Source organism: Acipenser ruthenus, chromosome 17 (genome assembly GCF_902713425.1).
Source record: "Acipenser ruthenus chromosome 17, fAciRut3.2 maternal haplotype, whole genome shotgun sequence".
In the NCBI taxonomy this organism is placed as follows: domain Eukaryota; kingdom Metazoa; phylum Chordata; class Actinopteri; order Acipenseriformes; family Acipenseridae; genus Acipenser; species Acipenser ruthenus.
Genome location: NC_081205.1, coordinates 507,321 through 533,955, shown reverse-complemented (window position 1 = coordinate 533,955; position 26,635 = coordinate 507,321). Strand labels below are relative to the sequence as shown.

General features: G+C 43.6%; 2 protein-coding genes across 6 annotated transcripts; one reads left to right on the top strand and one right to left on the bottom strand.

Moving 5' to 3' along the window:
* Positions 1–1,012: 1,012 nt before the first annotated feature.
* LOC117423486 (centrosomal protein of 95 kDa-like) lies at positions 1,013–19,285 on the bottom strand. Of its 3 annotated transcripts, none has more exons than XM_058989696.1 (21): positions 19,183–19,285; positions 16,378–16,506; positions 15,961–16,068; positions 14,939–15,052; positions 14,617–14,728; positions 12,733–12,839; positions 11,740–11,933; positions 10,715–10,784; positions 9,647–9,732; positions 8,682–8,866; positions 8,130–8,259; positions 7,651–7,768; positions 7,107–7,276; positions 6,539–6,631; positions 6,160–6,310; positions 4,985–5,160; positions 4,588–4,662; positions 3,225–3,377; positions 2,644–2,790; positions 2,338–2,409; positions 1,013–1,828 (listed from the first exon to the last, which is right to left on the bottom strand). In XM_058989696.1, exons 2-21 carry the CDS (start codon positions 16,451–16,453, stop codon positions 1,652–1,654), a joined length of 2,514 nt encoding a protein of 837 aa, XP_058845679.1. In that variant the 5' UTR covers positions 16,454–16,506; positions 19,183–19,285; the 3' UTR covers positions 1,013–1,651. The 3 variants fall into 3 exon arrangements, with proteins under 3 accessions (XP_058845679.1, XP_058845680.1, XP_058845678.1); XM_058989697.1 differs by lacking the exon at positions 19,183–19,285 and adding an exon at positions 18,697–18,765; XM_058989695.1 differs by lacking the exon at positions 19,183–19,285 and adding an exon at positions 18,450–18,635.
* Positions 19,286–20,099: 814 nt separating this feature from the next.
* Positions 20,100–26,354, top strand: LOC117423467 (probable ATP-dependent RNA helicase DDX5). Of its 3 annotated transcripts, none has more exons than XM_034039297.3 (13): positions 20,100–20,278; positions 20,932–21,109; positions 21,361–21,457; positions 21,611–21,744; positions 21,938–22,003; positions 22,100–22,241; positions 22,369–22,529; positions 22,631–22,803; positions 23,070–23,180; positions 23,281–23,342; positions 23,451–23,510; positions 24,917–25,185; positions 25,582–25,719. In XM_034039297.3, exons 1-12 carry the CDS (start codon positions 20,238–20,240, stop codon positions 25,165–25,167), a joined length of 1,476 nt encoding a protein of 491 aa, XP_033895188.1. In that variant the 5' UTR covers positions 20,100–20,237; the 3' UTR covers positions 25,168–25,185; positions 25,582–25,719. The 3 variants fall into 3 exon arrangements, with proteins under 3 accessions (XP_033895188.1, XP_033895186.1, XP_033895185.1); XM_034039295.3 differs by having other exon boundaries at positions 20,101–20,278; positions 20,935–21,109; positions 24,917–25,138; positions 25,582–26,354; XM_034039294.3 differs by having other exon boundaries at positions 20,101–20,278; positions 24,917–25,138; positions 25,582–26,354.
* The last annotated feature ends 281 nt before the right edge of the window (positions 26,355–26,635 follow it).

The window sequence follows — 26,635 nt, the reverse complement described above, 5'->3', positions numbered from 1 at the left end:
CACAGAAGAAACCCATCTAGCAAGGAGAGCACGGCCCTTGCTGCCTGCTGGTTTCAACACACTCCGTTTGCTTCAAACACTTGAACTGCATCCTGCATTAACAGGCAGGTGCAGCGGCTTGTCCAGAACACTTTCAATATTTCGTTTCTCATAGAATATTGACTTTTTTTCTTTTGTTTGTAGGTGTAATTTAGAGTTGGATTCAAGATTTGTCTATTTTTGGTTTTCCTGAATTGCCATGTGTTCTAGTTTTATCCTGTCATTCTTTTTGTATTTATTACATAGTGTGTATAGCATTGCCCCCCCCTCCTGCTGTAAGAACACACCTGAATGAAAACAGATACTAAAACGTGTTTCTTATTAACTTGTATGTACCATGCATAAGATGAGCAATAATAAACAACATGCTGTTTGCACCCTCACAGCATCAATATGTTTAATAGAAAAGTGGTCTGAGTGTGATTCTGTTGTTTGAGTATTCAAGGAAGGCACTGATGAGCCAATTCAAACGTTACCAGCAAGTGGCTGCTTTAAGAAGCTGTGGGCTAGGCTGGCACTCAGGAACGGCGGGTTCTCAGTGCTGAAGTCTAGCTCTGTGGGTAGTGTTGCTACCCACTGAAGCAGCACAGTGGCATTATATAATCTCATTTAAAAATGACAGTGCGAGTTAACGTTATGAAGTGGGAAGCTGGCCAGCTAGGAAACTGAGCCGAGTAGAAGCAAGCGTCCCCTTCACTGTGCAGCACAGCCTGCAATCGGGGAGCAGATAGGGGGTATCTCTACTAAACGAGCTGAAGGCTAATGGAACGGGACCCCAGTGCATGCACTCGTCTGTTTTAAAGATTCTTATTGTGTGCATTGCATTCAATAAGGCTTCATTATATTATGGAATGCACACAGTACAAATCTTTGAGACTTGTGCACGCACTAATTTAGCCCTACATCCCCACCTTATGGCAGAAGCAGAGGACTGCAAAACAGGTAGTTTGAAAAACAAGCCGGTGATCCGACCTCCTTTTCAGATACAAAGTTTAATAAAAGAATTAAAATAATTTAAAACCTGATTTTTCTGTCCTGTACAGTCATTTTGTTACATTGTTAAAACATTAGAAAGTAAAGTTCTTAACTCAATATACAAAATCAAAAGAGATTTATACAACCTTAAAATGACTCGCACATATTCAAATGCAAAGTCCTCAATCGTATTCTCTTCATTACTAGTGTCCTGGAGTAGATGTAGTATTCAGATCAATTATTAAAGGTCCTGGGTGTTGACAGTGAGTGTCTGGCTGGCTCGTGCTGTACTGGAAGGAAGCCAGCGTGGGTGATGGTCTCACAGCACGGGGCTCGCGCTGTACTGGAAGGAAGCCAGCGTGGGTGATGGTCTCACAGCAGGGGGCTCGCGCTGTACTGGAAGGAAGCCAGCGTGGGTGATGGTCTCACAGCAGGGGGCTCGCGCTGTACTGGAAGGAAGCCAGCGTGGGTGATGGTCTCACAGCAGGGGGCTCGCGCTGTACTGGAAGGAAGCCAGCGTGGGTGATGGTCTCACAGCAGGGGGCTCGCGCTGTACTGGAAGGAAGCCAGCGTGGGTGATGGTCTCACAGCAGGGGGCTCGCGCTGTACTGGAAGGAAGCCAGCGTGGGTGATGGTCTCACAGCAGGGGGCTCGCGCTGTACTGGAAGGAAGCCATGTGCACACGACGGCTCAGCTGCTCCGCCTCCAGCTCGCGGAAGTACACGTCGTCATCGTTCTGCACGATCATCTCCTGCAGCTCCCCGATCTCACGCTCCATCTTCCCATGGAGCTCCTTCTTCATCTTCTGGAGCGCCTGTGGAGAGAGTGAGGAGAGGCTGCATCGGACAGGGTGCTGGGATAGACTGAGAGGGCACAGTGGGTCTACTGGCTGTTTTGTCCTTGAGTGGAAAGATTCTGTTACAGCACCCTAAACTGTACTTTATACCATATACTTAAATATTTTTTTTTTTTTTTTTTTTTAACAGCATAGCAATTTTTAAAGTGACATTATTTCCACCTGACACAAAGACATTTCAGATGGCGGTGTCACATTAATGTCATTTATTATCATATTATGAGGAGCCAAGCTAACCAGGCAGAATCTGCTCCCTTTATACCTCCTCCTTTTTGGTAAACATCAAAGGAAAATATATCTGTCATGTTAGAAATGAACTTTCGTGGGACATGCGCTGCATTCCTGTTTTATAACAGAGACAGAACAGGCAGGAGTAGACCTCGAACACAGAAAGAGTTGCAGCTGTCCGTGTGTGGAACCTTCTCAAATGGAAGTCGTGGTACGCAGTCCTTTCTGCCACTTCTCACCTTTTCCTGTGCTTTCTTCCTAACTTGTATTTCCTGTTGTTCTTGAGCAAGCGTTTCAGCCAACATAGAAAACTGAAAGAAATGAGAAGAAAGTGTTAGGGATGAAGTGTGTAAAACAGGAGTTAATCTGTGCATTGCATGAAATACAAAGAGATTTAATAATAACCCAGGACAGTGCAGTGTGAGTCAAGCCCTGTTCAAACTCCCAGCACCTACCTGCTCATTGCAATGCTACACAGTTCTTAAACAAGGAAAGTTGCACTGCACCCAGTCCTGGGTGTCAGGAGTCTCAAGCCCTGGTCCTACCTGGTCCTTGTAATAGTTCTCCATGGACTCCAGCTCTTCTTTGTGTTTTTTCCTGTGCTCCTCGCGCTGGTCCTTGGCGTAGGAGCGAAGTTCTCGCACTCTCTTCTGCTGGATTTCCAGGCCTTCCTCAAACAGGTTCTGCAATATCTGTCAAAAACAACATCCGGTTCTGTAAGCACGCTGTTTAAGGTTTGAATACTGTTGGACAGGATGAATGTTAACCAGGGCAAGAGTAGTGAACACAAACCATTGTCCCTACATGTGCACTGCAGCCCAGTCAACAATGCATGCAGAGCAGGACAGTCTGAAATACACTATGAAGTATTTTAACAGATAGACAGCTCTGTTCAGAAAAGCAGAACACACTAAAAGGGAAGCAATGCAGGGTCTTCAGCTGAAAAAACAAAACTACTGTCTAGAATGTAACTGCAGATAGAATAGGAGAGGAAGGCTGTCTAAGAAATGCTTTGATTTGGTCTGGCATTCAAAACCTTTACCAAAGGTATAATCCGTTTCCCCTGCCCTTCGTTATTTCAATACTTTTAGTACTGCAGAGTAAAGGCTCTTATAAAAGCACGCACCCTCTCCTCCCTGGTCCTGGAGCGCAGCATCCTGGCGCGCAGCTGCACGTGGTAGTCGTTGTAATATTTCTTCGCCCGAGCGACCTGCTGTCTCTGCTCCCTCATCCTGCTCTGGGCAGACTTCTGCTGTCGAATGAGGTCTTTGAAGTCTTTCTGGAAAAGAGAGAGAAGCCCTGCTGAAACACATTTACAGATTAAACCGAGTTAAAATCAAGCCTCTGCGTGGAGCTCTGTGCAAAACGACAGTACGAGGCAGTGTGTCGAGTGTGGTTGCAGGTTGAGGCAAGGCAGAACCTGGAAAACAATTTCCCTGTTTCTGTAAGTTTCTGCCGTGTTTTAATAGTCATTCAATCATTGCTAGATGTAGATGTTGTAAAAGCAGACAGGCAAGCTGGAAGACACTACAACAGCGTCACACTCAAAAGGAAAACATAACCTTTAATCTGGCAGAGCTGTGCTGCGCATGCGAGACGTGGTTCAGAAACTCGCTTTGTTTTTGAGAAGCTGTCAGCCTTCGAGAAGGACAGGGCATGTGGTTTAGGTCTGGATTTGGGTTCGCTGCTGTAACCAGAGCCATGGACACTGGTGTTCACAAGGACCATGTAATACATGAAATCGTGTGGGTTTCAGAACTTTGTTAATGCACTAACTAACAGAGCACACCCACCCCACACAACAACTAAACCAACATAAACACTAACCAGCTGCCATTACTGAAATACAACGTCCAAGGTCACAGAGGAAACAAATGAAACACACCCCACCCCTTTACCAAACGAAGCACAATAAAATCACACAAGCGCTTCAACAGCCACGCTAAAAACAAACACTACAGTAAAAGGAGTTTATTTTCTATTACAATACCTGCACTATACAGAAAATTAGAGAGAATATACTGGATACTCACACACAAACCCCTGAAACCAAAACAGCCCTTTATAAAGTGAAACAGGTGCGGACAATGTGGATTCCTGGTACACTGCTGCACTGTCTCACACAGCTCATTGCTGCTTCATTAACACTGTTTCCTAATGAGGCCGGCAACATGTTCTCCCAGCAATAGCTCTCTGCAGGAGCACACAATCGGGCTAGTATTGTAAGCAGGTTTGGAAACGTGTCGATGCTGACCCAGCCCTGATTCTCTGAGCAGCACGTCTATCTCTGCGTGTAGATCTCCCGTTTCCCTCTCCCTCTATGTAGGGACTCAGTCGCTGGTTGTGACCTGCTCTCTCTCATAGGCCTGCTTTTCTCTCTTGCCCATTGCTGGTCGTGTGCCCTTCTCTCCTCTCTCCTTGCAGGATTTTCTCTCTCTGTCCATCTACACAGACTCACAGCCTGGATGTGTCCCCTCCTCCTCACTCACCAGTCTCTGGTTGTGCTCCTGCTCCTTGCGGATGATCTCCACCAGCAGCTCGTACTTCCTCTGGGCCTCTTCCACCTGCGGGTCGCACAACGAGACAGGGTCAGCATGGTAGCCAATCCCTGCAAAAAACAATTCTAGCATCCTGTGCGTTCCAGCCGTTATGATATACACGCACACTCTGTTCAGGGCTACAGTCACGCTCGTGTCTAGAACCTCCAGGACCTGCTGGTCTCTGGTGCTTTCTGAAAGTACTGCACGGGCCAGGGCAAATCCGCCAGTCCAGACTGAACAGGTGGAACTAAACCCTTAGGGACTGTGAAGATGGGTTCACCCATGTGGTTCACGGTTGAACCGAGCCCCCCTGCTTCCCCTCCTGGATACACAGCCTCCTCCTCACCTCCGTGTTGAGCTTGGCTCTGGATCGCTCCTGCTCCTGCTCAGACACTGACCCGGTCAGCTGCTCGATCTGCCTGAACTGCTGCTTCCACATCTTGTTGAGGGCGTGGGGCGAGACGTGGAGGCAGGGGAACTCCTCCAGCAGCAAGGGGAGCAGGTCGTTGTCTTTAATCTTCACTGCGGGGAGAGGGGGAGAGAGAGAGAGAGAGCGAGAGCGAGAGACACACACTGTAATCAACGATACAAGTACTAATGTTACAACATGCTCTCGACTGGTTTCACAGACCATCCTCTAAATGAACATCAGTGCTGATCGGTGCCTGTGAAACCAGTTGTATGCGTCTGGTTACAGTTCATTTGTGCCATTACTTTGTTTGTTTGCTTTTTTTTAGAAATATCCCATAATGCCAAACACTTTTTAAACCCATGGATGTTATTTTTAAACACACACCGCTATCATTCTGAAAGGAAACAAACACTGTTATTGTAACAAAACCAGTTCCCTGGAGCCCTCCCATCTACATGTATTTCTTTCCAGTCATTAGGAGGGCATAGTTTGATTCTTCCACTTCGGCACGTAACTCATTAACAGCTGAGCGCCTTCTCTTTTTAACACTGAACACTAATCAGAGGCAAGCTCATCTGAGTTAGTTTCAGCTCTTTGATTTACACTTCAAAGCGGATGCACTACATGCTGATAGATCACACACAGGCATTGCTGAGCTGCACGGTTTCAAAGTTTCAACCAGTTCAGAGCTCTGCTCCACAGAACCAGCAGAGAGACGTGGAGAGTCACGTGAATTTAGAAACTAAAAGAAACTTACTAGTTACTAAAGTTACTAAAAGAAACTTGGTACTTTTGGAGTGTTTTGGTTCTGGATGAGTCATATAAAGAAACAAAAGAAAGACGGCTAGTTAGTGCACATGACGCGTTCCCTGCTCAGAACATTTCCTCCCAGCGTACACTACAAAGCGGTCTATTTAAATAATCAAAAAAAAAAACCAGCAACGGATCTTAATACCACGATCTTAAAACCTGCCACGCTGCTCTCGTGTGCGGCTCATTTCAATGTGTTTGTGGCATGTGGCGATGTTGAGAAGGGGGTGATTAGACGATGTTAAAGGTTCTAGGGAGTAGACTCCGGTCCAGTAACGCCCTGGTACTGTGGATCTTACTGGGCGGTGCCTTGCTCGGTCGGACGATCCCTCTGGCTGATGTTCCTTGGCTGGCTCTGGGTGTGTGAGGGGTGGGCTTGGCAGGGGGGATGCGGGACCTCTTGGGCGTGCGGGGGGCATCCTTGTAGAGGTTTTCTTTGTACTGTTGTTCCTGGAGGGCAGATGCAGAACAGTTAGAGCAGGTACAATCTATACAGCACCTGTCAAGCACTCAGACAGCACAGCGCCTATTACTTCAGCATGTCAATAAAGTCCCAATCCGTTCCAGGTCTAACTGGGTTCTCAATGGTGTGAAAAGCACAGGTCTCTTTGTTTTATCTTCCACAGTAACACTGAGCAATGTTTCGGGATGCGTTTCCCATCCTGAAGACGTGCTTACCGTTTCCTTGGCCTTTGCCTTCTCCTTTGAAATTTGAATCCGTTCTTTTCCTTTATAGCTTTTCAAAACGTCTTCGTAGGCTCTGCCCACAATCTACAGAAAAATAAATAATAATAATAATAATAATAATAATAATAATAATAATAATAATAATAATAATAATAATAAACAACAACTGAATAAAATATTTGTATATTAAGCCATTTTCACTTCACTGCAGTGCTGAACTTCATAAAAGTATTATTCATTCTCTCTCAGTCTCTCTCACCCCTGCTTTCCTCCTCTGCAGATCCCGCTCTCTCTGCACCTCTCTCTCAGTCTCTCTCACCCCTGCTTTCCTCCTCTGCAGATCCCGCTCTCTCTGCACCTCTCTCTCAGTCTCTCTCACCCCTGCTTTCCTCCTCTGCAGATCCCGCTCTCTCTGCACCTCTCTCTCAGTCTCTCTCACCCCTGCTTTCCTCCTCTGCAGATCCCGCTCTCTCTGCACCTCTCTCTCAGTCTCTCTCACCCCTGCTTTCCTCCTCTGCAGATCCTGCTCTCTCTGCACCTCTCTCTCAGTCTCTCTCACCCCTGCTTTCCTCCTCTGCAGATCCCGCTCTCTCTGCACCTCTCTGCAGATGTGCTGCATCTGGTCCCGGGGGACAGTGTCCTCGAACTGGCCCTGCAGAGCGCGCCTGGCACGGGGAGGGGAGGGGGACAGGGAGCGCGTGCGTGGGGGCTTCCTGGGGTGTGGTGTTCCTGCGCATTGAAGAGAGGATACACAGTCACTAACAACCCCTGTACATTAAACCAGTTACACAGACACTAACTAAATTAGCAGGAACATCACATTTATACACAGTGCTCCCCCTTTATAATGCTGTTGTCGGGGCTATAGATAAGAAATTACGCCTTATATCAAGAATACAAGTGCTAGTGGAGCAAATGGGAGTCCTGACCATGCTGCCTTATAACCTGTTCCACGGTTTAATGATAGAGCTACTAAAAGGACATGCATGGATACAGTTTACAACTAATCATCAACTGCAGAAAACACATAAACAGTAAAAAAACAAACACTGGGGCTCATTGTGAATGCGTCTGTAGGGACGTGCTGTTCTGTTCTCTTCTACCTGACTGTCTCTTGGTTCGATGGCACTCCATGAAGCTGTCGCTGTGGTGAGACAGTTTGTCCTCCTCCCCCCTCGCCTCACTCACCCCAGCCGTCTCTCCCAGAGCCTGCTTCAGCATCTTCAGGGACAAGGAGGAAATCACAAGCATTAGATACATCTCATTATAATCAACAAGAAAAATACTGATGGAGATGCCTCTCTCTCTCTCTCGTATCGTCTCTGTGGTTCCAGGCTCCCTGCAGCCCCTCTCTCTCTCTCGTATCGTCTCTGTGGTTCCAGACTCCCTGCAGCCCCTCTCTCTCTCTCGTATTGTCTCTGTGGTTCCAGACTCCCTGCAGCCCCCCTCTCTCTCTCGTATTGTCTCTGTGGTTCCAGACTCCCTGCAGCCCCTCTCTCTCTCTCTTGTATTGTCTCTGTGGTTCCAGACTCCCTGCAGCCCCTCTCTGTCTCTCGTATTGTCATTGCGGTTCCAGACTCACCAAGTCGAGCTCCTCCAGCCTGCGGGACAGCTTGGCTGACATCTCCTGTAGCTCCTGCTCCGCCAGCTTGTTCCTCACTCTCTGCCGGGACAGCGGCTCCGTCACGCCACCATCATACAGGCTGCTGTCACTGGCCAAGCAGGAAAGAAGACAACTATGAAAACCACAGGGAAACCTCAAGGTTTCAACCCCTTTAAAATACTAACTCACGGTGTGTAAACTAAGAATACCATGCATGGGTACCATAAATCCTTTCTAGACCGTCGGACGTTTTGAGTATTGAACACTCCGAGCTCTACACAGGTCTGCAATGTTGAGAGTTTTAATGCTAATTAAGATGGCAGTCCTAGTTCAGAGCACTGCATTTCCGGCTGGTTTCTCAGGCCCTGGTCAGCACTAATCTTGGACTGCCTCCTGTTGTTTCATGTTATGTAGTGAACGATCAGAGTCAAATCCAGGTCTGTGAAACCAGGAGCTTCTACTGAAAATAAGCTTGGAATTATTTCAGCACCAAAACAGGTTTCCTTTTGAAACTGGTCCCATGCGACTTACTTGATGAGAGTCCTCTCCTTGGGGGCTCTGTGATCCCGCTGGCTGGAGTGGTTCAGCAGATCGGTGGGGTCCCCCTCCTCCTTGGAGCTCCAGACCCCCGATTCCTCCAGCCCGCCCTGCAGGCTCAGCAGCCGGACGTCAGGCTGCGTGCGGAACGCCACCCTCTTCGGGGCTGAGACGAAGCTCTGCAAGACAATCGATACAGAAGGTCAGGGCTGTCCAGCGTCCCGAAGGCTGGGCTCAAGACTGCATTCAGGTACCGTGCTCCCCCTGCATATGGAACTCTCTGCCAATAAAGATCAGGGCCCCGACATCGGCGCTCATTTTTAAGACAAGATTACAGAGCTATTTGTTTTACAAGGCATTTTGTTTTATTATGTACAGCCCTTTACAGAAAGGATAGTGGAAATTGTATTGTTAGGTCTGTGGCATGTGCAAAACGCACTTGCTTCCTTCAACGACAGAGAAAGCCACAGTGTTTTCATTTCACGGTTTTTATTTCCAAATTGCTCACACCCTTTCCATCTTGTTTTTGAAGGTGTTCTGGCTGTTGCTCCAGTATCGAGTTTAATTCATGTTGCCTTGCTAAATTCACTGCTGTCAAACTGCCCACTTGCACTGATTTTTAGTAAACAGTATAACAAAATAAGGCGCTGAAAGGCAAGGGTTGTATCGCAGTTTGTTTAGAGCAGCTACATTCCCTCACCGCAGACCTTTTCAAATATGTAATTGTAACATAAATCATGCCAGACACAAAACGTAAACAGGGAAACTAGCTGGCATCATTTTTCCGTTCAGTCCAGATATCCTTGGGTAATACATTCCACAATGCTGGAATAATGCAAGGACAGGACTGCACAGCTCAGCCGGGCTTTACCCTTCAAAGCACATCCCTAAGAAACACCACAAGCCCCCAGAGTGTCATTCGTGTTTGTCCAGTTTTATTAAAAGCTGAATATCGGCACCTCCTTCGCTCTCTCCCGCTCCACAGCAGGACCAGGCTTCTTATGAGTAGCTGATCTGGAGCTGCTGGACGAGGACTTCTCACTCGCTGCAAAGAAATAAAGAAATACAGAAGAACCCCAAACTCACGAACTGCCCGCTCTACCGAACCCCCACTTTCAACCGGAAGTATGCAATCACTCAACCATGCGTGCAAAATTACTGTACCAACAAATGCATTCAGAAAGGTGAGGCAGATTTCAAAGCAAGTACGGGCAATTTTACTGGGAACATTTTAGTTTTAAACAAAGCACAGGATTTTTTTTTTTCAAATCAAAACACAAAGTCAACCCAGGTTTACCTGAACATTTAAATCTGTGCTTTTGCTACACAGTTACGATTTCAATGGCAACTTCAATTTAGCTTTTTTCCCATTTATAGTCCTGTTTTAGAGACTTTAAAACCAGATTGCATTACTGTGCTGTATCCCTGTATTATTTTTCAGATTGAGGGTGTAGCTAGCAGGTGTACACATTTATTAAGATCTTCAGAGTTACAGGCATTTCGGACTTACGAACAACCTCCATTCCCAAGGGGTTCGTAGCTCTGAAGTTGGACTGTAATAAAGGAGCACGAGCAGGGGATTGATTGCCTATGCATGCGCTCAGACAAGCAGGTCTCCTTCCTCCCCCGCCACAAAAGTAGGGCACATGTTTTGCATGCTGGTGTCACAAGGGTACTTCTATACAGACTTGGTTTTTCAGCAGCAGACTAAGATATTTCATTACGGCAGACCAGAAAACCACCAGAAACGAAACATAAATCGATTCATAAAAGAAAACGGCTAACTGTGATATCATTTGTAATATTGTTTATAAAAGTTGATAATATTACATGGAGGCTTTCAAAAACGGCCAGTTTTGGTGATAGTGAGTTTGGGAATCACATGCAGCAAACTGTAAATCATGCAATACAAAGGAAGTATACATCAGTTTCACATTTACACACACACAAAGGGTTTTTAAAGCACACAGGTAACAGGATTAGGGACCCCATGCAGCTCTGCTCGTTGTGAGGTAAAAGTCTCTCACCTGGAGAGAGTCTTGATTGGGTCCCATTCTCAGCAGTGCTGTCAGATACTGTCCTTGATGGGCCAGGGATCTGTCAGAAACAAAAGAACCAACTGGAAGAGAGCTGGAGGCACACCAAGGGTGCGGAGTGCCCTGTTCACAAAGCACAGCTTCACACGCTGCCCCTGCTGCACAATCCCTGTGAATTGGGAAGCACTGACAGCCAGTTAACACATTGAGATGAGCACACTGCACACGCCAGGACCACAGGGGGAGGGGAGGGCTCTGCACACAGCTGGGAGGGAGACTGGAAGGACAGGATTGTATTTATTTATTTCAAAATGAACACGATTTAATATTTACTGAACATAACAGAACAAGCGGAAGTAAACAGCAAGAAGATTTAAAATGGAATAAACACCCAGTAACTACAGCGTCACTGGGACTTTACTGTGTTTGACCACAACACCAACTTTAGGAAGTGAAATTAAAATATCAATACAAGTATATCAAAGTATTCTGTACAAAGACCTTTTTACAGTGCAATTTAGGAAGTCTGAAGAGTAATAGAGGAAGTAGTTTTGTATGTTATTTTATTATTTAATAGAACCAGGCAGTTACACTGTGCATGGAGATAAACAGATCAAAGTCCTGCTGTCGCGAAAACTCGACAAGAGCCATCAATCTGTTTTAAAAGGATTAGCTCAGTTTTTTCTTCCTTGTTCCTGATCTGTATGCAAAGCGGCCAGCCCTGCCCCTGACGTCAGTGCTACAGCTGGTACATTGCATTGTCAAAACACAACTTCATGATTCACGCGAGCCCACGGTTTAACATTCCTAAGACACCACTGGTGTGACACTGACATGTGGCAACAGGTTTCTGTTTTATTTCAACCGGCTTCGGAATGCAAATCATTCTCCTGAGCCTCTGCATGCCGTGTAGCGAAATCAGACAAAAGAACGAATGCCATTGCCCTCCCCTTCGCCTCCTTTTGTTTTTAAATGATCATTTCACAAAGTGTGTGGCTGTTAATGAAGCCTCTTACTGTTTGCAGAGGGGGCGCTGGCTCCTCATCACCAGGGCCCGGTGGCTGGGTGCTCCACAGGTCGAGTCTGTGCTGCGTGGGCTGGTAGGGAGGCTGCAGGGGGGTGGCCTGGCTAATGGGGTGCCCCAGCTGGGTGGCACTGGCGTTCAGGGGGTCCGGGGAGACAGACGTGCTGGGCAGGGGGGCGGTGGGCTCTGTACAGGAGAAACACACACACACACACACACACACACACACACACACACACACAAAGACAAGATGAATTGAGGATTAAAACAAAAAGGGTCATTCAACTAACTTTTTAAGATGAGGGGAAAAAGAATTAAAACTGTGCATTTCGACATTCTCTTGGGAGTTCGATTTCACACACTTAAAGATTACCCCACTAGTTTTATAATCGTATGTTTAAAAAATAAAAAAATAAAAATAATTGCATTTTCCCATTGTAAACCACCCCTTCCTCTTGTTGCCCCCCTCTCTGCCCTCCTCTCTGCCCGCGGTTCTCTTCTGCTCCTGGGAGCAGGTCCAGACCCAGCTGATGAAGTTCCTGCCTCATTGTTCCCATTGGTTCCCATTGCTTCCATACTGAGAAGTGTCACCTTTCCTGGCTGAAACCAGAATCTTTTTTTTACAATAAAAACAACAGGATTCGATACTTCTACAGTTCAAGAGTGCTGGAATGTACTTTTAAAACATTTATTTATTCATGACATATTAAAGCATGAGGAAATGGCAGGGCTTGCACAATACTGTTCTCTGTATCACAAGTAGATACATAAAGGACAACCTGACCTGAAACATGTGCATTGTACCGAGGCTGCTGAAGCGCTGAAAATCCACAGCAGAAACACCAGAAGCAGCTGAACAAACTCTAATTTGTCAATGAAACGATTCCATTTCCTTTAGCGTTTCTAAACAGAGCAGAGTGTTTGTAATCGCTGTGGATGCAGCTCCGCAGTGCCAGCGCTGGGACAGGCAGATTAAAGGACTCACTGTCTTGTTTGGTGATGAACATGTGTGCCGAGTCCCCCAGCCGGATCAGTTCAGTCGTTGACTCGAAGCCCTCAGCATCCCAGGACGGGAGAGACGACGGGGAGGACCTAGAGGTACCAGCACAAAACAAATCACTTGCATACCAGCGTATCAACAATACGCCATTCTGTTTTGAAAGTGGTTTTTAACTGTGTTATTTTAAAGGTGTCTGTGATGGAACTGCGAGAGCTGGAATGTAATAAAAACATCCTGTTGAAGAATGACAATCTCAGATTGGGATGATCTCAGACCCTGCAGGAGCTGGGAATGACAATGGGCAGCAGGTGGAAAGCTTTGTATCCTGACCTACACGACACCTATGGATTCCTCTGGGGGAATGATTATACACTGACTGAGTATGAAAGAGTACAGGAAACCGAGAGAACACCAAACAATCGCATTTTAGAGAAAATTGAAAGCGATCGCGGGGCACTGTAGCTTTAAGTTAATCAGATCCGCAGCACTGTAATCACAATGCAACCCTGTATTAACCTTCACAGGATGTGTTGGAACATTAAGCAGTTTCATCTCCAGTCCTTTATGACAATCGACACACACACCTGTACAGAATCGACACACACACACACACACACACACACACACACCTGTACAGAATCGGGACACACACACCTGTACAGAATCGACACACACACACACACACACACACACACACCTGTACAGAATCGACACACACACACCTGTACAGAATCGGGACACACACACACACACACACACCTGTACAGAATCGACACACACACACACACACCTGTACAGAATCGGGACACGCACACACACACACACCTGTACAGAATCGGGACACACACACACACATACACACACACCTGTACAGAATCGACACACACACACCTGTACAGAATCGGGACACACACACACACACACACACACCTGTACAGAATCGGGACACACACACACACACACACACACACACACACACACACCTGTACAGAATCGACACACACACACACCTGTACAGAATCGACACACTCACACACACACACACCTGTACAGAATCGACACACACACACACACACACACACACACACACCTGTACAGAATCGGGACACACACACCTGTACAGAATCGACACACACACACACACACACAAACACACACCTGTACAGAATCGACACACACACACCTGTACAGAATCGGGACACACACACACACACACACACACCTGTACAGAATCGACACACACACACACACACCTGTACAGAATCGGGACACGCACACACACACACACCTGTACAGAATCGGGACACACACACACACATACACACACACCTGTACAGAATCGACACACACACACCTGTACAGAATCGGGACACACACACACACACACACACACCTGTACAGAATCGGGACACACACACACACACACACACACACACACACACACACCTGTACAGAATCGACACACACACACACCTGTACAGAATCGACACACTCACACACACACACACCTGTACAGAATCGGGACACACACACACACACACACCTGGACAGAATCGGGACACACACACACACCTGTACAGAATCGGGACACACACACACACACACCTGTACAGAATCGACACACACACACCTGTACAGAATCGGGACACGCTCACTCCTGTACAGACTGAAGTCGCTGTTTGTCAGTCAATTAAATTGGCTTCAAATGAAAGCAGCTAACCAATCCCAACAATTCTCATGACTCTAAAATATCAATTCCAATTCCTTTGAAGGGCTGGCAATTGAAACTGGGAATGGATTTTAGAAAGGAACTGGAATTGCCCCAGACCCTGGCTGTGCAGCTGGGAGTGGAGCAGTGGTCTCTCTCACCCTCTGGATGACGATGGCTTGGCTGCAGGGAGAGCCTCTTTGTGTTGGTCCTCAAGATCCTCCCACAGCGCTCTGGGAACTACAGGATCCTTTTCCCTGGGGTCTGGGTCATCTGTGCAAAACACAACACAATGTCCACTGAGTGCACATTCTACATTACTTAAAGTAGACAACACACTCAACAACACCACCATCAACCTGGCTAACGCGACACAGAGAAAAACAGATATCCAAGGGGTGTGTGCTGGTGTTCGGAGCGACGGGTATTCTTTACACACTACTTACTTCATTGAGAGACACAGAGAAATACAAAAACAGTCACCTCCGCTCTGAGAAAACGTCTCGCTTATCTGTTCTGTAAGGTATTCCAGCAGCCCGTCGAAAATGTCCAGAAGATTTTTGATAGATTCTTTGTTTCCTCGTACAATGTTCTCTCCTGTACAAAAAAAAAAAAAAAACACAGTCGCAGTTCAGATCTGAAACCAGGGACAAGTGAGATCCTGACTGACTGTGATGTAATCACAGGGAGAATGTTGTGAAACTGCTATGCTGTCCACAGTAATGGCATCTTTGGAATTGTTTTAAGTAGAGATAGTAGTTCTGTTACTCCTAGCAATGCAGTAATCTGACCAGTAGGGGGATACCGCTGCCCCCTTCCCCAGCCCCAGATCCCAATCTATTCAGAAAGGGTTCATCCCAATTGAAACAGCAGGTTTATATCATTCTTGATTAAACGCTCAATAGAGCCGCGTTTAGAAACGCTTAAAAGAAACTAATCAATTCAAATAGAAGTTTGAAAAAAATGCTTTCTTTGCATCTTCCATGTTCCAAATAATGCTCACTTCATTCCGTTTGAAACACACTTGATACATTGTTAAGGCAAGCCCTTCAGGTCCCAGTCAATGTTCGTTCTTGTTTTCATATCTGTGTGTGTGTGTGGTACACAATGCCCCAAGCCAAAGCATTTTTAAAATAGTCTTGTCTACAAAAACACTTTATTAAATCTGAAGTTAAATGCCCTTCAGAAGCTAGACTCAATATTCAAATATCTGTTTTTAAACACAGACTCGCATCCAAATACAAGCTGGTTACGTTTCCCCAAAACTACCCAAGCGAGGGACTAATTCAGATGTTCCATGGACACAGCCAGGCATGGTAGTGGAGTATCACATGGCTAACGTGCACAGTGTTTGGAGTGGAGTTATCGTTCCTATACTACTGGCGTTGCATGCAAACGCATGCTTCTTTCTGGTGTGCTTGAAACTTGCACTTTGCATTACATGCTGTAACCAACAGCTGTGCAAAGGTGCGTCTCGGGAGACGCGTTTTAATAAAGCCTCTCACCTGTGATGTGAGACAAGCTGATCTGCAGATAGTCCAGCGCCAGGGAGTCGATCACTGCCTGCACATTGTGAGAGTCGTCTTCCTGGCTCCTGGGAACAGCAATGTAATCTGCAGAAAAAAGCACAATCACAGCAGCTGTACTTTGCCCAGCAAACCGGAGCAACGTGGAATAAAACTCAGGGGGAAGCAACACATGGAGGAGCCTGACATGTATAACCCAGCCTCACTGGATTGACTGTATGTCGTTTTGTATGTTTATCACCCCTGGGGGGTGCAATAAAACCGCTGTTTAGATGTCTGCTGCTAGATATTGCATTTCCAAATGTCCACCTATGGCTAATGTTTCAGTTCTTTAATAGGTCCACAACATAAATGGGCTTTACCTGGATAAAGAAAGCAACAACAGGGATGCCTTACCTGGAACTCCTTCCCCTAAAATCGCCTGGTAAAGAGACACAAAGACAGAGGCACCGCAGTCCGATACCTTCTGCATCCTCAGGTTAATATGGCACTTTCTGAGAAGATCATTGGCAGCATCAACCCAGTCTGCAGGAGTGGGGAGAGAACAGCATGGTATAGGACATGTTACATAGGAAATCTCAACGTGCAGCGTACAGGCTCGCTGGACACATCACATAATAATAATATAATTATTATTATTATTATTATTATTATTATTATTATTATTATTATTATTATTATTAATAATAATTAAAATCTCAACATGCAGCATACAGGCTCGCTGGACACATCACATTATTATTATTATTATTATTATTATTATTATTATTATTATTAATTAAAATCTCAACGTGCAGCGTACAGGCTCGCTGGACACATCACATTATTATTAGTAGTAGTATTACTTAGCAGACACCCTTATCCAGGGTGACTTACAGGTGTTACAAAATATCACACTACAAAGTATCATTATAAAATATCACATTGCAGATAAGAGCAGTTATAAAGTACAATAAAGTCACACACAGACACTCAGTGTGTGCTACAGGTAGTCCTGAGCTTCACTCTATAGTGTATAGGCTTGCTGGACTCATCACATCATACACAGACACTCAGTGTGTGCTACAGGTAGTCCTGGGCTTCACTCTATAGTGTATAGGCTCGCTTATTGGGGTTTAGATTTAAAATCCAGCGCATGGATTTGGGTTCAAATAATGGAGCTTCTTATAGGCTAGCTGGGCTTCTTCTACATCCCAGACACACACCAGTCTCTTTCATAACCAGTCACACTACAAACAATACAAGCACTGCATTCATTTGAATTCAAGAAATCCATCATCTTTAGTATTGCAACATCAACGAGACATTTATTTGAATCCATAGAGACTGTTTTCTCTTGTATCAGATGTACCAAACGTTCCCCACATTTTACTATGAAGAATAGATTTTACACCAGCAAGTGGGAATCTACAATTGGCAAGGTCTGTTAAGAAACATTTAAAAGGGTTCCAATTCGCAACATATCCGATATAACTTTAGTAAAATAGTTACAGTATCGGCAGAACTGTCTAATTAAAGATAACTTAATAACAGGGAGGTACAAGGGGCTATCACACTGGTAGCAGTGAGCGCTGTTTGACGTCTCTACCTCAAGTAAATAAGAAACCATTATTATGCAATATAAATCTGTTGTAGTTTCTGTAACAGAGCATTGCCTTGCCGCTCTAACTGCTGTAGCCGCCAGTGTTGACACAGACGTTAGCAATGGACCAGCTGTTACTGAACGAACTCTTAAGAATGCATCACTTGCAAATGCAGTATCCCATTACTGTAAATATAATATATATATATATATATATATATATATATATATATATATATATATATATATATATATATATATATATATATATATCAGACCCACACAAGCGACACCCTACTGTCTTTCCACAATAAAAAAAAACACTAGCATGCATGCCAAATATAACAGTGCAGGTCACGTTTACATATCTAAGTATGTCTCATATGTAAACACAAGACACGAACACAAAAAAAAGAAACTTTATAATCTAATCCCGAGTCGTGCTTCCTCTTGCAGCCCGGTTATTAAGACCCGTGAAAAAAAGTGACAATACAAATATATAAATAATTAATTCATGATTTTATTCTAAACCTAAAGCAATCTATCTATATATTTATATATTCCAACACAAAAGATTGGGCAGCTGTGTGGAGTAGTGGTTAGGGCTCTGGACTCTTGACCGGAGGGTCGTGGGTTCAATCCCAGGTGGGGGGGACACTGCTGCTGTACCCTTGAGCAAGGTACTTTACCTAGATTGCTCCAGTAAAAACCCAACTGCATAAATGGGTAATTGTATGTAAAAATAATGTGATATCTTGTAACAATTGTAAGTCGCCCTGGATAAGGGCGTCTGCTAAGAAATAAATAATAATAATAATTCACGTAATATTACATCAAACTGGCTACGACACCACCAGTATACATTACGACCATCTACTGTACTGACCTTTTTCTTCTTGGGTCCCCATGATACAATTAAGAAAACAAAATCATCTACAAATTAAAATAAATAAATAAATAAATACAGTTAAACACACAGCTCTGCATTCGCGCTCGCATCCGAGAAACCTCACCTTCAGGTTCTGGGCATTTAAAACAAGGAACACACTGATTGGCTGCCGGGACCAAGCAGTTTATTCCGGTTATAACGTCACCACAACAGAAACTGTACAGTGATTAATGATTTTATTTACCTGTATTTTTTTTCAATTTTTCGTCTCTTTCTCCGGTTTCGGATACAAAAGTAATTCACAATATATGGTTGTTGTTGTTTTTAATAATTTATAAATATTAATTAAAATGCGCTCTTATTTACGTCATTTACCGGCAAAGGAAGTACATATTACATTATTTTCCATGATTCCGTAGTATCCTGCCGATGGCTGAAAGAAAGTAGTCCCACATTTATTTTATTTACATAAAAAATATTTCTCATAAAAAAAGAGAAACAGGTTAATTGAGGATGTGTTTTATTTGTATTTATTACTATTATAATGGTAGCCTACAATGGCAAGGTGTGTAACAAAGAAAACATTCCAAGAGCGCTGTACGTAGAAGAAAGATATGGACGGAGAATGAAAATGAATACAAACCTACATTTGATGTGTTAATATTTTTTTCAATGCTATCCAAAACAGATTTTTTTTTTTCTCTCACAAATAACAAAATACAAACATTACCTGAAATAACAGTGGGCTTGACAACGCCCCTGTTGCTTCACTTCCGTAGCCTTTTATTAATGAATTGGTCCATACATGCGTCATAGGATTTTATCGAGGGAAAAAAAAGCTACACTCGAATCATTTGGCTACATATTTTATTTTGTAGATAGCCGATTACTGAGTATATATATATAAAGACATACCCATGTGGAAAACATGGCCACATACTGGCGTTAACTGTCTAGATAGGGGTTTAGTTACTTGCTGTATGGTATTTACTGACATTTTGATATCATTTCTGCCATATATTAAATACAATTTCAAGATGTTTTCCCTTAAAATAGATCCTGTATTGTCATCCCTCCCATACGTGGCGACCTCATAGGGACGGATAAAACACTCTTCTAGTCTTTAAATGGGGCGACATACGGAAGACGCAAATGCAGGATAGCCTCATGTGAGGATGACCCCCTCATATTATTATTATTAGTTTATTTAGCAGACGCCTTTATCCAAGGCGACTTACAGAGACTAGGGTGTGTGAACTATGCATCAGCTGCAGAGTCACTTACAACTACGTCTCACCCGAAAGACGGAGCACAAGGAGGTGAAGTGACTTGCTCAGGGTCACACAATGAGTCAGTGGCTGAGGTGGGATTTGAACCTCCTGGTTACAAGCCCTTTTCTATATACTGCAATGGGGGGGAAAAAAAGTCACCTATACGTATTAAGTGTCCAGAACTACTTTTGCTCCTTGCTTGTTTTTCATATTGCACGCAAGAAAGAAACCAGCAGCTTCCCATGCCTGCGCCAGCGCGTGTCACTCGCAGCGTGCGTCATTAGCAATGCAGACAGAGTTCCGCGCGCGGGTGGATACACGGCGGCTGTGACTAGCGCGTGAGTGTTTGTTTCCGGTTACTATATAAACCCGATGTGGGGACAAAGAAGCCGGCATTGACAGCACTTACATAGCCGGCAGGTCGTTTAGTGAACTAGGTCCCATTCCGTCTGAATAAGATACGTTGATTTATTTTATTTTTTAAGTAACTCTTCCTTAAGTTATTAACGTCATCATGCCTGGATTTTCCGACAGAGACCGCGGCAGAGATAGAGGGTAAGTTTTAAAAACAAATGAAACGTGATAATGTAATTTTAAAATGGCCGAACACGAGGTCAAGTGTTTTAAATATCAACCTTAAGTTTCTTTTTTTTTTTTTTGTTAAAGGTAGCATTTGTATTAAAGTGACCAAGCGTTTTTTTTTATTTTAAATTTATATTGGTTAAAATTAGACGAGTAATTTCTTGTGTTAATTATTTTGTGTTTTATGGCTTTGTGTTCGTTACTGTTAAAAAGGATTTCGTCAATGCGAGGCTCAAAGATATACTGATAAAACGACACTACATCTCAATAATCCAATGAAAGAACCATGGAAACACACACCCGACAGTTATATATAATAACATTTATTTCTTAAACGTGTATCCCCATTTTTGGGGATGAATAAAGTTGTTTCCTTCTCCGTTGCATCGTTTATCCGACATGCGGTAAAATGTAATGGCCGCTATACAAAATGCCGGCCGGTTTCTTTGTTGCGCTGCTGGTCACACAGCAAAATGGCAGCGGATTAGAATGTGACGCAGCTACAAAAAATTGGGCTCGTATCTTGTGTAAAGTTGAGACGGAACCGACCAAAATTCCTTTGGTAGGGGAAAGCGATTTGTTTCCGTCTGTGGCTGTTTTTTATAACGAGCGAATCGTGTGCTCAGCAGCTTTGGCGGTGGCCCTCGCTTCGGTGGCAGCAGGAGCGGAGGAGGCGGCCCCCCCGGAAAGAAATTCGGAAATCCCGGAGAGAGACTCCGCAAGAAACACTGGAATCTTGACGAGTTGCCAAAATTTGAGAAGAACTTCTACCAGGAGCACCCCGATGTGACCCGGAGGACTGCGGTATGTACAACAAAATAACAAAGCGTGGTATTTGAATAGCTGTAGGCGAAATATCTCAACCAGCTGCATAGATGTAGTTAAAAAAAAAAAAACTGGTTTTGTTTCAAATTCCGTGAGATGTACTATAAAATCAGCACTATCGCAAGGCAGCCCTCATGAATAGTTAAGAATTAAAATAAATACATTTACTGACGTAAACGTAGAAAATATATATTATATAAAATAATGGTTAATGTTCATTTGTATTGCAGCAAGAAGTCGAGCTGTACAGAAGAACCAAAGAAGTCACTATAAAATGCAGGGACTGCCCAAACCCCATAATGAAGTTCCACGAAGCAAGCTTCCCAAGTAAGTATACACGTTGTGATATTTTTTTTGATATTTTTTTATTTTTTTACCATAAATACTTCTAGTTAACAGCAGGTGGCACACAGACTGCATTCTGTTTTGTAAAGTAACGGCTCAATATTTGCAAACTAACTTTCTCCTCTTTTTTTTCAGCTTATGTAATGGATGTGATTACCAAACAGAATTTCACAGAACCAACTCCTATCCAAGCACAAGGGTGGCCAGTAGCCCTGAGTGGCAAGGATATGGTTGGGATTGCACAAACCGGATCTGGAAAAACACTCTCGGTAATTCAGCTTGCTTTACACAGAAATTGAGAGCAGGACTTATTTGAAATACAGTCTTTTAAAAACTAATGTCGTTAGTATAAAATTAGAAGGAATTCTCAGGGGCACAATGTGCAATTTGGTGTTTTGGATCAACTTTATAAACTGTTTGTGCAATGGTTGAAGTTGCATCACTTTTTTCTCTCCTTTTCAGTACCTGTTGCCAGCAATTGTACACATTAACCACCAGCCGTTCCTGGAGCATGGTGATGGACCGATTGTAAGTGACGCCTTATTTTGAATGCACTTTACTTTCTTTATTGCAAATGAATATGGAGAGAAATGGTTTGTTAAATGCAATGTTTTATATTTTTAGTGCCTAGTGCTGGCTCCAACAAGAGAACTGGCCCAACAGGTGCAGCAAGTTGCTGCTGAATATGGAAGAGCATCACGACTGAAGACCACATGCATCTATGGTGGTGCTCCCAAAGGACCGCAGATCCGGGACTTGGAAAGAGGTGTGTAGTTTTATATTAAATAAAAGCCAATCCAGATTTCATTAGTTGGGTTAAGTGTGAGGGGCCATCTACCATAACATGAAGTGTGCAGTTTTCTAAAATCGTGAAACTTTGTTTTTTTTCTCAGGAGTTGAAATCTGTATTGCAACACCTGGAAGACTGATTGACTTTTTAGAAGTTGGGAAGACCAATCTGCGCAGATGTACTTACCTGGTGCTGGACGAGGCTGACAGAATGCTTGACATGGGCTTTGAACCACAAATTAGGAAGATTGTGGATCAGATCAGGGTATGTCTTTCAAGCCCAAACACTTTAGTAGATGTATTGGAAACTTAACAAATGTAAATCTAAGTGCTGTGGTCTTATATAATCCCTCAATTATTTTTCAGCCTGACAGGCAAACCCTTATGTGGAGTGCAACCTGGCCCAAAGAAGTACGTCAGCTGGCAGAAGATTTCTTGAAAGACTACATTCAGATCAATGTTGGGGCATTGCAGCTGAGTGCAAACCACAACATCCTGCAGATTGTAGATGTGTGCAATGACAGTGAGAAGGATGACAAGTAAGTTACTGAATTATAGGAGCATGTGTTTGTGGTCAAACCTGCACTAGTTCTTTAAAATCCAAAGCTGTAGACTTCTGTCCTTGGTTAGGTTGTGTGTGGTTTTTATTTTAAATGGCTGTTTTTAGGATATCATTTTGCAGCAATGTATTTGAAGTTGTGCTCATAGTTGCAATATTTTTAGCATGTTATCTGAACACAAAAGGTGTTGAGTAAATCTGTCTGAATGCCTGATTGCTGGTATTGATGTGTTTTTTAAATTTTAGACTTCTCCGCTTGCTAGAAGAAATCATGAGTGAAAAGGAAAACAAGACAATTATCTTTGTGGAGACCAAAAGACGCTGTGATGAACTTACAAGGAAGATGAGGAGAGATGGGTATGTTTCTTGTAAACTGGCACCTGTGGTTTTGAAGTAGATTTGTTTGGCCAAGTCATCTGTTGGTTCAGTTTTTCAAATGTGACCTCTTATCTTGCAGGTGGCCAGCAATGGGTATTCATGGTGACAAGAGTCAGCAAGAACGAGACTGGGTTCTGAATGGTATGTATCAAATCACCTTGTTACCCCGCAATTCATTGAGTAGCGCATTGTACACTACTGAAGCCTGTGTCCATTCAGTTTTTAATGTTCCCTAATTTTTTATTTCAGAATTCAAGTATGGGAAAGCACCGATCCTAATTGCCACAGATGTTGCCTCCAGAGGTCTAGGTTAGTGTCTTTTTGAGATGGTGTAGATGCACCATTTCTCCTATTCTTTTAAAGAAAGTATATTGCTTTCTTTAACTTCTGTGCATTTTTCTGAGTTTCTCACCTAAAGGTACAGTCTTTGTGGCAGGGCCTAGGCATGACAGTCCGAGGACTCGAGAGGGGGATGGAGGACTATTGGAAGTGGTCGACTGGCTGCCACCCAGTCGAGTAGAGAGATGAAATGCTGAGAACTCAGCATTGTGTGCCAGTAATCTTCAAAAGGCAGAGTGGCCAGCCTAATTCTCCATAAATATCTGTTCTCTCGCCATGGATTACATGAGACTCGATCCCTGCATTCACTGCTAGCGCTGTTCCTAACAGTCTCGTTCTGTCCCATGCCTTGCATGTTTGTCACAGAGCATTTAGCTGTTGCACAATTCAGTTAAATTTGTATATAATTTAAGCCTTCAGATTTTGAGTTTACCAAAAACTTTAAAATAAACTTGGCTCTTGGTGGCTCACAGATGTAAGTTCCTGTTTCAAAACATTACCCTTATTCAAGTGGAGAGAGCAGTTTAAGGTTATCTTTTTGCACCTTTGTATAAAATTGGTGAGTACTGGCACATAGCGACTGTAGTGGGACATCTAGTAAGAGCAACTGGAAAATAAAGCTCACTCTAAATTCCATGATCAAGTTCCTCCCCCGTCTGCGTTTTAAAGTCATGTCGAGACCTGCCAACGAGAGACATTTTCTCAAGTGAGTACTGGCTTCTTGGAAGATCTTGCCTTGACGACTTGAGGGTTTTTTTTTATTTTTACGTTATAGTGCAGGGGGTCGGTTTTTTTTTTCCCCCCCCCTCAACTTTATTTTTATTTTTGTCTTAATGGTCTTGGCAAGACAAGCAGTGTGGCCTTTATAGCAAGCTTCTTATGAGTGTGTAAGGAAAAGGGACCTTCAATGACTTATCAACTGTAAGGTCCTATTGGCACATGAGGAGGCTACAGTGCACATAGCGGCCCTACTGCGTAGAAGCACCTGGATGTCACTTGACAATTTGTGGGGAGTTCGCTGACTTGGGAATGGACTAGTGAATGCATACTCCTTTACTGGTAAGATCTAAACACCCTAGTTTCTTTTTTTTTTTTTTTTTTTTTTTTTTTTTTTTATGGGTGATGGATTGGAGGTAATTGCTGGCAGCAAATGGAGTGTGCATCGTTTCTCTTTTCCCACAGTAGTATTCCCATGGAACTAAAAAGTAAATTTTAAATAGAGTAAGAGTTGGATGTTATGCTAATGCTAATTCTTTACAGCCCTGGTAATGTCTAATATCCTGGTTTTTGCTAACTTGTGTTTTTTGGTCTGGCTGTTGTGGTGTGCAAATCTTTTTTGTACATTTTCCCTTTTGCCACACTGCAACACTTTACAGATGTGGAAGATGTGAAATTTGTCATCAATTATGACTACCCTAACTCTTCTGAGGACTATATTCACCGAATTGGACGAACTGCCCGCAGTAGCAAAACGGGCACAGCATATACATTCTTTACTCCTGGCAACTTTAAGCAAGCGAACGACCTCGTCTCTGTTCTTCGTGAGGCTAATCAAGCCATCAACCCCAAGCTGCTCCAGATGGTTGAAGACAGAGGAGGTAGATACAGTCATTATCGTTACCGTTAATGAAATATCTCAAGTGAGGTAATCCTTGTCATCTTTTTACTCTTCTCGGCCTGTTAAATGTAAAGATTTGGTATTTTCTGGCTGTGGGTACCAGGGGAGAAGTGTTAAATGTGCCTCCCCTGAATTAGTTTCTTCCTGACCAGTCTCAATATCACTGGCTAAAGTACTGTGTAAAGGGGAGTGGGGATCTATCTTAACACTAATTTTTGGGTATGATGACGTAAGCTTTTGGCAGAAATGTAGTGGGGGAGGTTAATAAAGGATGACTTACAAATGTCTAAGATCGGGGGGGGGGGGGGGTTGTGAATTGTTAGTTGTAATAGTGTAAATTGAACTTGAGACCATGCAGTGCTTTTTCTTATGTATTGACTGGCGTAGGCAATCCACTAACTGTCTGAAATGATTGCTTTGCAGGTCGTTCCAGGGGTAGAGGTGGCTTTAAGGATGATCGGCGTGATAGATACTCTGGCAGGAGAGATTTTGGTAGTTTTAGGGATAAGGATAATGATAGAGGTTTTGGTAGTGGACCCAAGAAAGTCTTTGGTACCAAGTCCCAAAGTGGTGGATATGGAGGGGGCAGCTTTGACAACAGTGGGAACGGCTATGGGAATGGCTATGGTAACAATGGACAGTCAAGCTATGGCTCTGGAAACCAGGGGGCCTCTTCATATGGAAATCCAAGCTTCCCAAACCAGCAATTTGGCGCAAATGGTCAAGGTGCCGCCCAGAACGGCATGAACCAGCAACAGTTTCCTTTTACCCCACAGCAGCAGCAGCAGCAACCCCAGCAAATGGTGAGCTACCCAATGCCCCCAGCATATCCCCAGTGAAAGAAAGCAAAGAAAATGTAGAAGTAACTTATTGAGGTGTCCAGTGTTTTTATAAGTTCAACATTCGTTATCCAAACTTGTACTGTCTTCATTTTCGTGCAACAGGGTGAAAATGATTAACATATGTTTAAACCTCTATAAACTTGAGACTGCAGTGCAGCAATTTAGTAATGGTGCACTTTTTTTTCTTACTATTTAATTTTGTTTTACATTCCTCCAGAAGTAACTTTAGTGTTTTTTTTTTTGTACTAGAAAATGAAATTTATGATTTAAAAGGTAAATGTTGTTTAAAGTGACCTGTTCAAATCTTAAAAGAAGGCAATGCATGGCCTTTCAAATAAAAAGGAAAAAGAAGTATGCCTTGTCTCCTGTTCTCTTTTAAATTTTAAAGACAATATGTAATGTTAAACTATTTTAGAACCAGATCTGATTTGATACCTCTAGATTGAGGGGAAGCAAAGTACTTGCTCCAGTACGATTAGTGGTGGGGTGGTCACTTTCTGGTAGAAAGCATCACTAGCATAAGTGATTTTATGCTACAGGAGGCATTTAATTTGTTTGCTGTTCTCTGAATGTCATCTTGGGGTGATTTGATCTTGTATGCTTAAGGATGAAGTTATTCAGATACACTTTGGAAC

Bases quoted from the DNA above. Each gene is read 5' to 3' on its own strand.
- LOC117423486 (XM_058989695.1), bottom strand. From the start codon at position 18,471: ATGGGGACCCAAGAAGAAAAAG. The intron at 16,507-18,449 runs GTCAGTACAGTA...CCACTCCTGCAG, and splicing joins GGGGACCCAAGAAGAAAAAG to ACTGGGTTGATGCTGCCAAT. The intron at 5,161-6,159 runs GTAAGATCCACA...CTCTCCCCGCAG, and splicing joins ACCGAGCAAGGCACCGCCCA to TGAAGATTAAAGACAACGAC.
- LOC117423467 (XM_034039294.3), top strand. From the start codon at position 20,238: ATGCCTGGATTTTCCGACAGAGACCGCGGCAGAGATAGAGG. The intron at 21,458-21,610 runs GTAAGTATACAC...CTTTTTTTTCAG, and splicing joins CCACGAAGCAAGCTTCCCAA to CTTATGTAATGGATGTGATT. The intron at 23,181-23,280 runs GTATGTTTCTTG...CTTATCTTGCAG, and splicing joins AGGAAGATGAGGAGAGATGG to GTGGCCAGCAATGGGTATTC.